Source organism: Bombus huntii, chromosome 1 (genome assembly GCF_024542735.1).
Source record: "Bombus huntii isolate Logan2020A chromosome 1, iyBomHunt1.1, whole genome shotgun sequence".
Taxonomy (NCBI): Eukaryota; Metazoa; Arthropoda; class Insecta; order Hymenoptera; family Apidae; genus Bombus; species Bombus huntii.
In genome coordinates, this window is record NC_066238.1 from 26,049,957 (window position 1) to 26,065,907 (window position 15,951).

Genomic DNA, 15,951 nt, shown 5'->3' on the forward strand with positions numbered 1-15,951 from the left:
GGACACAATTAAAGAAATAAGACTTAAATAGAGTTTCTACTATAAATTATAACGAGTACTCTACTTGACTAAGTACGTAATATATTTGTGCATATTTTTTTATACATCTTTTCATGCTACGAAAGAATATTTTATTTACATTCAAATTTCCACTTTTATGAATACGGATAAATAAATATAATCTATACAAAGATTTGTTTTTCCTACAATAACGATAATATAATAACGAGTACTATATTTTGAAAATTTTATATATTTTTTATATACTATATGCATTCTGTGCATTTTTGTCCCTTTAAATTTTTGATGAATGTATAAAAATCCGCAGTCTGATAAGTAATATATTCAGTATATAAATCTACTTGAGATTTCTATTTCTTCACAGCGACTTAATCCGTATCAAGAAGGAGTGAAAGTGCCAAACTTTCCAGCGCCACCAACTCGACAGCCACCTGCACAAAGTCCTTCACCCTGTATTTGGGCGGTCGTTCAATGCTGTCCATCGAAAACCAATCGTCTAGTTACCTGTTTCGAATCCATGGGTTGTCCGGGTATTAACTGGGACCCTAACCCATGCAAAGGTTCCATTATACAAGCCGCTAAGGAGCAGGTGGCGAAATTTTACGCTCAGCTCGAGGAAGAGGATTTTTATTAATGGAAACACATGGAATATGGAATGTACCAAGTTCCAAGGTTTTATGGATCATCCAAATATCTTTTGAGCATCGATTACAAGAAATTGTCTCTAGTTTTTTAAGAAACTGAAGGGAATTACTGTGAGTGGATCGAATAATTAATAACAACTTTATATGCAGGATTAATTATGTAAAAAGATCCTATTGATGGGAATTTCGAATACATAATAAATCTTAATAGTTGGTAAATAATAGGTATATTGATAATTATAGATATTTTATCTTTAATTGATAATAGATACATTTCCTTTCATTTTAGTTCTTTTATAATGCCATTGGCTTAGGAAGTTTATGATAAATTCAATACGTAGAATATTTTTTATAAAATAAAGTTTGTTCTTCCTAGCTTAAATTTACGGTTATACCTGCAAATGAAACTAGTGGATGAACAAATCTTTTGGAAATAAGTTTGAGTTGAACATTTAGATGACTATTACTGTTAGAAAATTTGAGAATTTTTAGAACTGAATCTACAGAATATTCTATTATAATTAATTGCAATTATAATTATAGTAAAACAAAATATCGTCGATTATACCGAACTGTTTTTCAAATTTTGAATGATATAAAACTTCCTCGAAATCTGTTGACATGAAAATTTAATTTTACAAAGGTACCTTTATAAAAAAGCAAATTATTTTATTTCATTTGACCAAATTGGCAATTTCATATTTCTTAAGTTTGTCAAATATGTTAACGTGTTCAATGTACATTAATATATGTACTGATGTGTATTAACATATACACTACTATACACTTCTATCAAATATATGAATATATACAAAAATTTATGTTTATAATTATATTGGAATATTCAACTTTTTCGATCCACTCAATTATTCAATATGAAATAACTCGTAGCACATTGCAAGAAGAGCCTGTTCTTCGTTGTTCTCGTATTCTTAGATCGTAAATCCTACCTATAGTTATATTATAGATTCGATATTTTTCTATCCGCTTCTTTAGATCGTCGTTAACGATGCATGATAGCCTTTTTAAATATAACAAAGCGAACAAATGCGCCAAGAGTTTCGAAACCGTGCACTGTGTTCTTGTGAAATCGATGGATCAGAAATTTTGCGATGGTTGCAATCACTTCAAATATATTTTCTGAGTATTGCAATTGTTCCAAGTTAAGTTTAATAACAAAAAATAGTGTAATATTGTATTAGGTACAAATGATTCTTTGCAAAAGCTCCAAACGTAAAATATAAAAGCACAGAGAGAAATAAGGATGTCCCAGGTTTCTAAACGAAACAAATCTGTATAATATATTCTATAACGGAAACTAAGTAAAAAGTTTTATAGAATCTATAGCTCATAAATATTTATTAAAAAGTTATAACTGAAATACAAAGTAATAACCAATTTTTCTTTAATTGTTTAAATCTGGTAATTAAACGAACGTTATTCTTGCTATCAACCTAACCTAAAATCAGTAGATCTGATTACATATATAATTCTACTTACATAGAATTTAAAAACATATTTTCTATGGCAAAAATTAATAATTAGTAGAATTAATTCAGAAACTAATGTATAGAATTCATAATGCATTGACTGAAATTGAGAGAAAATTAGAAAAAATTGTCAATGTAAAAAATTTTGTTTTTGCATTTTTATTTAAAAATAGTGAAATAAAAGTGAAAATATCAAGTAAATGAATATCATTAATCTGTTTCTCTTCTTTATCAAACAAGCAGTCAGTCGATTGTTATTTTATATTTCATTCATAGTTTTTTAATGAAGCTTTCATGAACATCTATGTTTATATGACATTTTTCTCTTCTCATTACTTCGTTTTGCGGAGAAAACTTGAAGCATCTATATAGAGTTTCAAACGCCACTTAGAAATTTTTCTCGCAATTAAAAATTAAAAACAAAATCTTTAGCGATTTTTAATTATAGGACATAGCGTTGGAGTATTTGCTGGGAATACTTGCCAGGTCTAACGAAAGCTATGAAACGTTTCGTAACCCATTAAAGATCAAAAAATTAAATAATATTACAACACAACATTACTAGTAACCAGATGTGCATATAAAGTAAATTTTTGTGCTATCAAGAGAATTACACAAAGAATATATTAAAGTAATAGATATAATATATTACAGAAACCCATTACTCAAATCGGAGGTAGAAAAAGGATTTTTATAATTGAGATAAATATTCCTTTATCATAGTGATACAAAATATATCCATTTCGCTTTTCATAAAATTGTAGAATCTATATGGAAGGAGAAATATTCGGTTCGAAAAATTTGCAGCGTTTTTATTATGAAATTCTATCAAATAATAAAATATTCCAAAAAATACTGCCCTTAGTTAGATACTAAAGAGAATTAGGGACAAACATAAAAAATTCGTTAATAAAACAGGTTTCCTTTTTCAGTAAGACAATATTAAACTTTATAAATCCAAGCTGAAACGAATTATATAATATATTTTATAATTATATAATCTATATCTGTATGAATATAATATACTCTCATTATTATTTATCATGGTTTTCACAAAACTTAATAATAATACTATAAATACATTAATCTTGTTGCATTTTGTAAAATTACATTTTATAAGATTATTTATTTATTAAAATAGTGATGAAAAATATATTAAGGGAATCCTTGGAATTTTCTTTCAGAGCTACAATGTCTTTTGATAATTTTGATAATTTGGTAACATAAACTGAAGAGAATGTCAAATAAAACATTGCAGTAATGCAACATTGATCTTTAATGGGTTAATGAAAATACCTCGTTCAGCGAATTAACGTTTTATGCGAAATAAGCAATACTGGGACCATTAAATCGTTTCCAGACTCGCCACAGAAGGATCAAACGAAACAGGAATCGCTATGCTTTACAGAACGCGATACAATTTCGAGAGGGAGCCAATATTCAACAGAGAGTAACTGATCGTTTCGAATTGGACAATCGCCAATTTCAGTGCCGAGTCGGTTAGCATGTAAAAATATAGATATAAAGAAAGTATGAGAGGTAGAGTGAATGTATGAATGAGAGAAAAAAGAGAGAGAAAAGAGAGAGGAAAGAGAGAGGGAAAGAGGGAAGAAAAATGCGACATCTGTTCGCATAGTAGACGCACGCGCAATTAAGCATGTTCGCTTCTCGTTTAACGAATGTAAAGTTATTAACTGTTAAGTCCTTTGCTTTTTTCCTCTTGTACGTAGTCGTCGAGCTATATTATCGCAGCTTTCTCACATGTGATATAATAGATAGGCTCTTAATTTGCTATAGCATAGTAACATATTTATCTGTATAATATAACCGAACATGCACGAGTATTATAGCGAATCAAAACGAAAGCTCTTTCGAAACGAATGGAAATACTGAAAGGTATATGAAGAGTAAAGAGAATAATAAGGTTTGGAAAACTATTTGTTTAATAGTCTTCCAATATACATATAATGCATTTTGTGACAAATGAGATTAGAGAATTATATAGATTCATTATTCGACTATGAATATCTATGCAAATTCAAATTCTTATGAAAACAATGAAAAAGATTAAATTTAAGCAGATATTTGTTTTGGCAACTCAATATAATAGTGATTATCATATATTATTATATATTATTGGTTACACATCCGGTGTCCAGTAATTATAAGTGAGACGTCGCACTGAAGAAGTGACGTACTCTTGTTATTTCAAAGGTAAAAGAAAAACATGATACACAATGAATTATTATCTTTATAAGTTTAGTCTTGTTTATTTGTTTATATTAATCGAATGGGAGCAAAATTGTTTATATTCTCTTTTTCTTTGAAAAGTTTCTGTTATAAATTTTATGCATAACTATATTCTTCTAAAATATGCAGTACCTCGATTAAAGTATGAATTTTAGCTTTATCTATATTTACTTTATCTACATTTCCTCAGTAGTGAACTTCAAAGGTTCAGAAGGTCTCACGCGTAAGGAGTGAACGGAAAATAAAGTATTTAAAAATTAATGCAATTGCTGGCTATAGTATCGAATAACATATTTTAATAACACTATAAATTGACATTTTTATTTTGTTCCAATACTCTGCAGTGTTTAACTACAAGAACAAATTTAAATATTTTAAAATGATTATTTTTACTTATTTTTGTTATTTCTATTGTAGGTAAATTTTATATGCATAGCTAAATTCATCGTTCCTCTTGTTCCTTCACTTACGAAGTGAAAGTACAGAAAAAGGATAATTTTATTTTCATATGAGAAAAGATTATCTATTTTGAGCTATTTTATACATATTAATACCAGACAAACACAGACGAGATAAAAACATTGGAATAAAAATGTAATAATTTCCTTCACTTCCTATCCTTTTTTTCTATTCTTTTTTACAAGAAACTATCTTCTAATTTTTCATTAATCAATGTTCCAATAATCGAGGTTCTACTGTATTAATAATCGATTATTCTCAACAATTTTCCTTGTTTTTTCCTCACTCTTCATATGTGTGTATATGTACAGTATGCACTTGTTCGCCCAAAGGAAATACAATATAATAGATTTTGCTAATGTATTACGTGACAATAGCGTCAGGAAACTTTAGTTGATTGCAACTGTAGATGTTTAAGCGAATATTAATATTTCTTGTTTTGATTAATATTTTAGAGCGCTAGCAACGATAAGATCGATATTTTTCTACGTAATAATACGTGCTTGAACTGGTGAGAAGATTATAGAGATTCTTAGCTCGCTGTAACATATTTAACATTTAACTTTATAATATAATTCTTTATAAATATGAATGTCTAACTCAATTTAATGTAATTTCTTATTTTTACGCCTTACACCAATTCACAGGATGATTCATGTTACAGGATTTCGTATTTAAATATATATAAATATTTTTTAATGCATCCCTCAAATGGTATTCTGGGATAGTATTGGTTTGTCAGGAAAGTTCGTTCCGATTTTTAAGGAAAATTCAAACGCAGCATGCTCAAATTTCGATACACATTTATTGAATTATATAGGTGCCATTTTGTTTTAACAACCTTTCTTCATCTTTCACGCAACTTACATATTCCATCCTTCCAAATCCTCTCAGGTTTTTCGGCAAAAAACTTTTCGATATGATTTTTTATGTCTACCAAAGAGTTAAAGCTTTTGCTATTAAGGGAATTTTGTAATGATCTCAATAGGTGAAAATATGGGGCTACATATCTGATGAATATCGTGGATGGGGTAGCACATTCCAACCAAGCTCCAACAGTTTTTGTCGAGTAGTCAAAAACATATGAGGCCGCGCATTGTCCTGATGAAACACGACGTTTTCCGATTCGCTAGTTCTGGACGTTTCTGTTCAATTACTGTCTTAAAATCGACTAATTACAAGCAATACTTTTCCGAATTTATCGTCTGGTTGTCTGGTAGAAGTTCATAATACAGAGATCCTTTTCAGTCCCATCAAACACAAGGCAAGACTTTCTGCGAACGAAGACCGGCTTTTGGGATGGTTCAAGGTGATTCATTCCGCTTTTCTCAAGATCTTCCCCGCTCAACATTATTATAAATAATCTATTTTTCATCCCCCCTCGCTACTTGCTTAAAAAATGGTGTTTTCTCGTTGCGTTTATAGAGCGAACCGCAAATGGAATCGTGATCCATCAGATTTTATTCCGATAAATCGTGGAGAACGCATACATCAAAACGGTTTATATAGCCAAGCTTCACAAAATGTTCGTGGATGGTGCATTTTCATATTTCATTTCTGCTAATTCACGTGCCGTATAGCGTGGGTTATTCTCGATGAGTACCTTGATCCGATTGTTCGGGATTTGGAGTGGTTGTCAGTTTATGACTCGGACAGCACATCTGCCTTTTTTGGAAAAATCCGAATTCTAAGTGCTTGATGGGTCCGCTATAAAGTGAGTATCGAGTATCAATCAGCAATACCAGAGGAGATGCGCCCACGAGGGTACACAGTTACAAGATTGGAAGGAATAGATTCCCACCACACAGAAACCATGGTGAGAAGGACATCCCCTGCATTAAGAGTTAGCATATAAGGACCAGGCGCTTCAAGGGACCAGTCTTCTTCAACCAGTCTTCAACCAGTCTTACTCTTATCAGACAGTCTTACTCTTCGTGTTATATTAAACAGTGCAAATAAATCAACTAAACATAACAGTACTCTGTACCTTTAATGTACCTCCACTTTGAGCGTTAATAGCGTTCATGGTTTGCGATATCAACCGACCACTTGCAACCTGACTGATTGTCACTTAGTTAAGAATTCGCAACTCCGATCTTCATCAGTAGTGGAGGGCTTACCCGAGCGTTGTTGACCTTCAAGATTACCAGCTTTAAACGTAGCAAACCCGCACAGTCCTTTCAGCTATACCATCGTCACCATAAACCGCGTATATCTTGTTTGCTGCTTGTATGGTATTTCTGCCTGTCTAGCAAAAGAAAAGCACCAAGTGCCTATAGTGCACTTTGTTTCCTTTCATATTTAAGAGCACATAAAACTAACAAGAATTAATGTATCCTAACTTTTTTCTAAAGGTGTTTGAAATATTACCTTTTAGAGTATATACACCTTTACATTTACATTACATACATTTTACATACATATTACATTTCAGAATATATGACTTGTTTTAACGCCACCTACCGAAAATCGGCACGAACTTTCCGGACAACGGGTGATTCGCAAAACTCTAAACATTATTCGTTGTCTAAAGTTAATTAAATTTACTCGTGATGCTTTGTGTTACTTAATTTTTTATCAGAACTTTCTTTATATTCTATATCTCATGTGTTAAAATAATACTAGAAGAAGTATTAATTAATGCAATTAATAATTTTCTATGAAGATATATTAAATTATTTATGTAAAAATTATTGATTTTGAAGATCTTATTTTCAGTATTACAACTTGCTTAAGTATAAAGTACTCAATTGTAGACATTTATTACCCTACTATAAAATTATTAATTATTATTAAGATACATCGTTAAGATACAACATTAATCTTTTTATTTATAGTGCTCTGAAGATAGATAGAAGTTCCGTAACTTCAGTAATGAGGTAAAAAATTTTGTGTTGTTCCAACATGAAAATGCTTCTGCTTATTAATTATCATCGTGTGGAGTTTGAATTTGAACTACATATGTATATAAAACGAAAAGTTGTCAGTTATTGAACTAAACTAGCCTTATTGAATTTCCACTGTAATCACTGAATCCGATAAGTATTACTAGTATTACTAGTAGTATTACTAGATAGTATTACTAGATAGTATTACTAGATTATATTTCAGGAATATTTATAAAAGGAATTTATTCTGATCTGAATAATTTATAGTAGATGAATTTTTAGACATTTGAACACATTTAAAAAAAGGCATTAAAAAGCGTTAAAAAGGATTGGTAGAACGGGTCAAATAATTCTCTATATGCAAATTAATGAATATAATTATGAGTATACACATTTTACTACAGTGAACATTTTCGGAGTTTGCTTGTTACGTCACGAGGCCGTGTCTCTAACCGTCGCTCATGGTACTACAATGTCGCAGACAGATCGTCTTATATGACCGGCGAAATATATACGATCTAGCGACAAGCGTATAGTTCTCATCAAGCAGCGAGTTCTAGAAACGTCGATTCGCCTTCGGTCCGTTATTTCATCTACACAAAGAAGCTGGCATACGTGTCATAGGCGCGAACGGTGACGTGACCCGAGCGTAGTGGGGGTCGTTTCCCAGAGATGACAAAGAAAAAATCGAAGGGCAATCAGTATCATTTGAGGATTCAAACGGAATGCATCGAGAGGTTCAGATGATTAAAATTAATGTCGCTTAGTCTAACGAATATATCAAGAGATATCATAAAGTCGAGTCGAATTGTTATAAGAAACCCATTGTATCATCAGTACATAAATTGTGACGTGTTCATTATATAATCTTAAATATTGTTAAATATACAAGTTTTATATTAGCCCTGTTAATTCAGTGTTAAACTCATTGAACTACCTCTGTTATCTTAATCGAAACAGGGGAACGACTAATTCGCGGCGTCGATTATTAGATTCGTAGGGAAAATTTACACCTCTCGTTGACGCGTTTTCCTCGCGACCGCGTCTCTCCGCGAACGGTCGTAACACAGGAGATGCAGGTTTTCATTTAAAAATGTTAACATTACCTTCACAAGATGTTTCGAAGGCTTCCATTGATATCATACAATTTTTCTTTGAAACATCTTTTCGCTATCATTCATATTTTTTGAGATATTTGAGCGTTGCGAGGTAAACTGAATTCACTATAGATGCAGTATGCACTTCGTATAGAATATATTCTTCCGTTTTCCTATGGAGAGGAAAAATAGCTTTTTAAAAATCAACTATTCTTCTGCTTAGTAGAAAACACGAAAATGGTCCTAGATAGGTGCTCAGTGTGTAAGTTCTTAAATCATCTCTTTTCGAGTGAGTAGAATAATCTCGCACCTCACCGGACATAAAATTGGCATTGCCTGTTGAAAAGCAACGTGACCAGCAACTCAAAGAGAAGAATTTGTTTCCTTTGACCCACCCAATACGTTCTAAAATCGTCGTGAGTGAGACCGTTGTACTGGATAACTGATAACTCGATTTCTGTTCAATTTGTCATGTCACTTCCTACTTTAGTAGATTTGTTACATCCTGATTACAATCCTTCTAAATCAAATTCAAATGTATTGAGGATTTTAATTATGTATTTGTTAACAGAATCAATTGACTTTCTCGCTTTAATCCTAATACAATATTAAATAATAAATGGCATAATTATTATAGTACAATGTAATATTATACAAGAGCTATCATGACATTAAGAAAGTAAAATATTTAGAGATTTTATTAGTAAAATAGAAATTCTACAATTATGTAAACATTGAAAATTAATCAGGAATTATAATTGTATGAAAATAGATCATTTAAATCCATAAATTTTCCTTCTAACATAATATAAAAAATTTGATACTTGTCACAAACCTTACGATATATAACAAAGAAAATTTTTAGCAGTATTACTATCAACATAGGTGTAAATATTCATATAAGTTTTGTATTCTTTGAGTTTTAATGTATTGAACATTTCGAATTGTTTTCTTCCGTTAAATGAAACTTATTTATCTAGAAATATTTAAAAATATTAGTTTAATTTTGTAGCAATTATTCCATTAAGATTTACAGTTTTCTTTTATACAAATTTTCATTATCTATGAAATTTTAGTAAATTTTATTTTTAATTTTTAAAGTTTATTTTACTTAAACTGGCTGGATTTTCTAATGCTCGTATACTCATTTCACAAGTGGTAGTTATTTCTTTGCTTATAAAGTATTCGAGTCCATACACAAATACGTAACTTACAATTATTACTTGAGTAAAAAATATTAATCAAAAAATCACTCAATATATACTAATGGATGAACATATTATTATACATATTATATATTATATGTCATATATGTACTAAAACCTGCCACTTTAAAGCAAGTACCTATTATTATATATTATACAGGGCGAATTACTTAAGAGTTTAAGCTGAAATATTTTGGATACTATTGATTATATCGGAAAATGTTTCATATAAAAGTTGAGTGGAAAGACGTAAAGTACTACTTTTATATTTGTTTTCCTTGTCTTTCATATGATAAATTTTACAAACTGAAAGTTAAAATATCTATGAAATCAATAACTTTTCGACATAGGTAGATTAATGATTTTTTATAGAGAATCTCGAGCTATGTACATCGATTAATATACTAAATGACTACTATGACAAAGTTAACTTCCACATGATCTTTACGTGCTCATATACATAAAAACTAATAACATCAGTACATATCCTATTTGAAGTCAACTAAATTTTATTTGAAACATTTTAATATGCGGATGCCACCAAATTTTAATTTTGTCCCACTATAATTTCGTTCACAACAAAAAAAGACCATATATGGTCAGATATCACATTAAGGCACCGTGTCCAGTTAACAATAGTATAAATTTTATTTCCATAACTTGCAACATTTGGTAAATAATATGTTTTAAATGAAAAAAGGTCTGATTTTAACATTACTTTAATATTCGGATTCAGAGATGCAGCAACTTTCATGATACTTTGTACTGGAGAATTCGCTATCTTTGTTTACAAACATGCTAGTCGGTATGTAAATACTATATCAAGCCTCGTAGCATCAGCGCTTCGATATTCGTAAAATTCTCATTTTATAATGGCATGCAAAATTAATACCAGTTTTAATATACACCAACTCATAATTTTTTATAATGCTAATGGAAAAATCGTATAGACAAGAAGAAGGTGCAGCCTCAAACCATAAACAGAACACTGAAAAAAGGTGGTTACTGTTAGAAAATAGATGTGTGTACATCTGTATTGTACGAGCGAGGAATGAAAGAGAAGAAGACAAAAGGAAAACGCCATGAGACGAGCGTATCGCGTATGTGTCGAATGAATGAATGAATATGCAATAAAACAAATTCATTCCTGTTTGAGATGTATAAGAGAATAGAGCGGTGTATATTAATACTTCAAGTTATTCTGTTACATATAAGATAGTTATTCTGCTATATAAATTTTATATTTAATAAAACATTATATTATAACTTTAACAGTTACAACAGAAGAGTTGCTCGGAGAAAATCATTTGTAAACAAAGCAAATAGAAAGGAAAGATTAAATCATACACGAGAGTTTGTTCTAAAGGAAGATACATGGTGGAATGACGTAATTTTTAGTGGTGAAAGTAAATTTAAAGTTTTTGGTTCAGATGGGCGAAGAATATGGCGAAAGGAGAATGAAGAATTTGAATTTAAAAATATGAAACCCACTGTAAAACACGATGATGGAAACATGCTTATGTGGGGCTGTATTTCTACATTTCGAACGGGCGAATTAGTTTTTATTGATAGCATTATGTACAAGAATAAATATTTAAACATTTTAAAAAATAATTTACGCAAAAGTGCAATGAAAATGGGCATTGTTAATACTTTTAAGTATTGCTAAGACAACGATCCTAAACATAAGGTCCATATTGTACAGGAATATTTATTGTATAACAGTCCAAAATTATTATACCCTGCACCTCAGTCACCGGATATGTAACTGATTGAAAACCTATGGGAACTAGAACGACGAATTAGAAAAAAAAAACAATAACGTCAAAAGAAGTTCTGAAACAGCGATCAAAGGAAAAATAGAATAATATTAACACCGAATACCTGAAAAAAATCATTTGTAATATGCCCCATGTTTGAAGAAAGTTATTATTCAAGATCGCTATAAGATATTAAATGATTTGTAATATATAAAAGTTAAAAAGATATTACTTATATTTTAAAGTGACCGAATTAAAGTAACGTTAAAATTAGACTTTGTTTCATTTAATATGTATTATTTAACAAGTTTTGGATTTTATGTAAATAAAATGTATACTATTGATAACCAGACACAGTGCCTAAATATTATACCGAACCATTTACGTTTTTTTCATTATGAACAAAATTATAGTGCAACAAAATAAAAATGTGTCTGAATATTAAAGTTACTCACTGTAATTAATAGCATGGAAAATATTTCAGTTTAAAACTCATGTACATATTAATATTAGTATATACTATTAATGATTACTTTAATTTTCCTCGGGGTATTTTATTATTATTAATTTAACTTATTAATTTATTTAATCATAAAAAAATAATTTAATTGTAAGAAGCTATATGATACGATGTAGAGCATATGATAAGTTATATAAAAATAGCGCTTTAAACCCTTTACATTAATTCACATATGTAGATAAAACGAATGGAGAATATTTTAGAATAAACCTATCTTTATAACTATAAATATAAACAAGGAAGCAACACTTGCTAAACTATAATTAACTGTGTAAGTTAAATGTCAATTATATAAATGGAATGTAATTCTTAAAAACATTTGTAACATGCAGAAGATGTAATTTCTCAATTTCTTTCTTATATTTACTGTTGAGCAGTTATTTCATATATTTTTAATTGTTGAGATATCAAACTTACTCACTGAATAAATTGATTAAATATAGTAAAGTCCTAAAATACATATCAAAACTACATATAACATGTTTTAGCTTTGATTTACTCCTTATTTAAAGAATCAGTGCAACTATTTGGTTTTGTAAAATAGAATTTATTTATATGCCTTTCATCTACTATATAATTTCTGTAGGAAATGGTATAATGTTAGTAGCTTTGGTAACGGTATGATTGTTACAATATCGTTTGATGCTCCGTTAACCTATGTTTACGCAGTCACTATTCGTCACTCACTAATTTCGTTACAACGGTTCTTTTTTAAATACGCTGACAACACTCCATGATAACGTTGACAATACACACCCAATATCTCCCAGGCAATTCGTCCACGATACTACACTATACCACATTCCTACATTCGGCCATTTTGACAAATGCATTTGACCTCGGATGTACTCATCATCACTGATTTCGCTCGCGCCCTAGTCTTTCTATGGCTGCTTCGGGTGACAGTCGCGTCACGGGATCCTCTTGATCCTCTTCTTGGTCCTTACGCACTCGATGGATCAAACCGCTTCGGCCTTCCTGTATTAACAACGCTTCTTGGAATGTTAGGGATCCTGGTAGCGATCTGTATATCGACGAGTCTGCCTCCTTCTTGTACCAAATAACTAGATGCAGTTTGTCTCCAGGGGCTATGCGGTTCCGCGTCGCATGGTAACAGAGCAGTTCCATCTGCCACTGACTCCGCATTTATCATTGTTACACTTCATATGATCAGCCGCCGTGGAGGTCGTTTGCGGCTCCTCGTGTTCGCCTTCTCGCTGCACCATGTAACGGTCATTCCCTAAAACTTTCACCACGCGGTACGGCCCAAGGAATTTCGAGTGAAGCTTTGGCCCTCTTGGTCGCCACTAGATGCCCCGTCTTGTATGTTGTCGCCTTCTTGCGTCTCTTGTTAAACACACATCTATTTTCAGCCTGAATCTACCCGATTCTTCTCTTTGCTTCTATGATCTCGCTCCTTAGAACTCTTGTTCTCGTCATCCTTCATCAGGGTATCAACCATCTTACACTTGGAAGGGGTTTGCTGTTGCACGACATTTATAGAATCGCAGACATCAACCGTTTTTCCTTGTTTCAGCGTCGACAATTCTGAGTCGCTTCGATTGCGCACAAGAATATCGCCCCACGCGTTTCCTAGCTCTTCATCACGCAGTCTACGTCTACAAACTTGAATGATCTTGTCGATTCGAAACTGCTTCGATTTGGCTGCTACTTCATTTGCATCCATCTTCGAAATCACGCTCGAAGATATTAAGGAACCTTTCGACGTTGCATCGTCGCATTTTTCTGACGTACTCGTGCTAGGTCTTGTTTGTTCGATTGTACAATTCGCATGACACTCTGTAAATTCTACGAAAACCTCATCGCAACCGTCCGTGTCGTCTCCATCCGACAGTCTATTACAATCTTTGTTCTCTACTGTACGAATAGAAACGTTTCCTTCCTTTATGTTTACTTCGACAGTATTCAGGAAGTCTGCGCTAATAATAAATTAATGTTGCATCAAGGTATCTGAAACTACATGTACCGTTATAACGTCTATCAAAATATTCGTCGAAAATTCTCCGAGTGTACAATTTTTTTTGGACCCGATACTGCGAAATTTAACAATTTTCTGATTTAATTTGAGTGCTCCAATTTTCACATACTGATGCACTCACATTAAAGTTAATTCGCTACCGGTGTCTATTAGCGCAGGCAATTCGAAATCTCCGATCTTAACGTCTTTACCACGCTTCGTCTGTAACAATCGCCACGCACTACAGACCTCTTTAGGGGACTCACTCAGGTTGTTACACTTCTCTACGATGTGTCCGTACCCCCTACATTTAAAACACTTAGGGCCTTTCGAGTTGTTCGGACAATCTGCACTGACATGTTCTTTATCACCGCAATTATAACATCTTTTATCCTTCACTACATTTCAAGATTGACTGTGCTCCTTGTTGTTTTCGGTTTTGACCGGCTTCGCAGTCGACTTTGTTTTGCGACACTTTTGTTCTTCGTAGTGTAGGAAGTGTAGTTGGAGCTAGGTGAAAAGAGAATTCGCGTTTCGTCCCGGGACTACCGGTAGACTCGTCAGTAAGGCTATGCCCGGTAGTCCCTGCCTTAGACGTAGAGGGAGTATCGCTAGGTGCGGTATTTGTATCGTGCGCCCGTATATTCGATCCCTAGCGAGACAGGCAGACTCGTTGTCGTCGTAGTAGCCCTCTGGTGTTGACGGTTGGTATCCGCGGATCGCCCGGGAAGTGTTACGACCGCGTTGATGCCTCGACCTGTCGGCGTCTTGTTGATATCGATCCGCCACAGTAGATAACTAATCTTAGCCCTTTTCTACCTTTGCTTCCACTTCCATATCCACATGACTAGCTATTTCGAACATGCGGTGCATATAAGCCAAGCATGCTTCATCGCTTCTTCTTTTCGTTTTCTCAATTCTCTTGTGTACTTGCAAACTATTAATTTTTTTTTAGAATTCTTTAATTGGTCCTCGCTTCAACTCATGCTAAGTCCTAGCATTGCATTCGATACTCGCAAGTATCCTTGTTGATCCTCTCAACAGTTTTCGCGCATTGCCTTTTATGCTTCTGACTACATGCACATGTTTGCAATTTCTTCGAACGATTCGAATCATCCATCGACATTTTCACTTTTGTTACCACTGAATGTTTCTAATGCGTCCTCGCGTGGTTCTAATGTTGAACCAACCTGTGCTTTAAGACAGTATTTGTCACAATCATGGCGCACACCTCGTGTGCTTCTCCTGCGTTCTCTTACGTCTTCTTCAACGTCTTCAACCTCACTTTCGTCCTCACTCTCTTCTTCCAACGACGTATTGTTTTCATCCATGGCCGCCTGCAGCCGTGCACGTAGTTCAGTTTTTTCCCCGTCGTTTCTAGCCCCAAACTAGCGAGGCGCGCTCTCAACTCTTTCGCCTTCAGCTTCTCGAGATTTTCGTTTTTGACTCGATCGCTCTTAGCTCTCTGCGCGGTTTCTAAGCCTCGCTGGTCCGTCGACCCTTCACCGCTTGTTGATCCCTTAGGATTCGATTGTTCAGCACTACACGCTCGATTCAGCCTGGGAACCAACACTGACCTCGCACCAGATATTGGTAAATTCATCTTTCAGAGCTTACTTCTTACTTCTTCCAACGTCAG

General features: G+C 32.7%; 2 protein-coding genes across 21 annotated transcripts in view; one reads left to right on the plus strand and one right to left on the minus strand.

Annotated features, from left to right (window-relative positions):
* The window catches only part of LOC126866417 (trichohyalin-like), a 148,696-nt gene extending 143,228 nt beyond the window's left edge, over positions 1–5,468 (plus strand). For all 3 annotated transcript variants that reach the window (XM_050619970.1, XM_050619989.1, XM_050619980.1), the window contains exon 5: positions 386–5,468. In XM_050619970.1, the coding sequence (XP_050475927.1) occupies positions 386–655 (270 nt within the window). In that variant the 3' untranslated portion in view covers positions 656–5,468. The remainder of the gene's footprint in view (positions 1–385) is intronic.
* Positions 1–15,951, minus strand: part of LOC126866713 (uncharacterized) — a 497,548-nt gene that overhangs the window by 413,616 nt on the left and 67,981 nt on the right. The gene's annotated exons all lie outside the window — the stretch shown is intronic.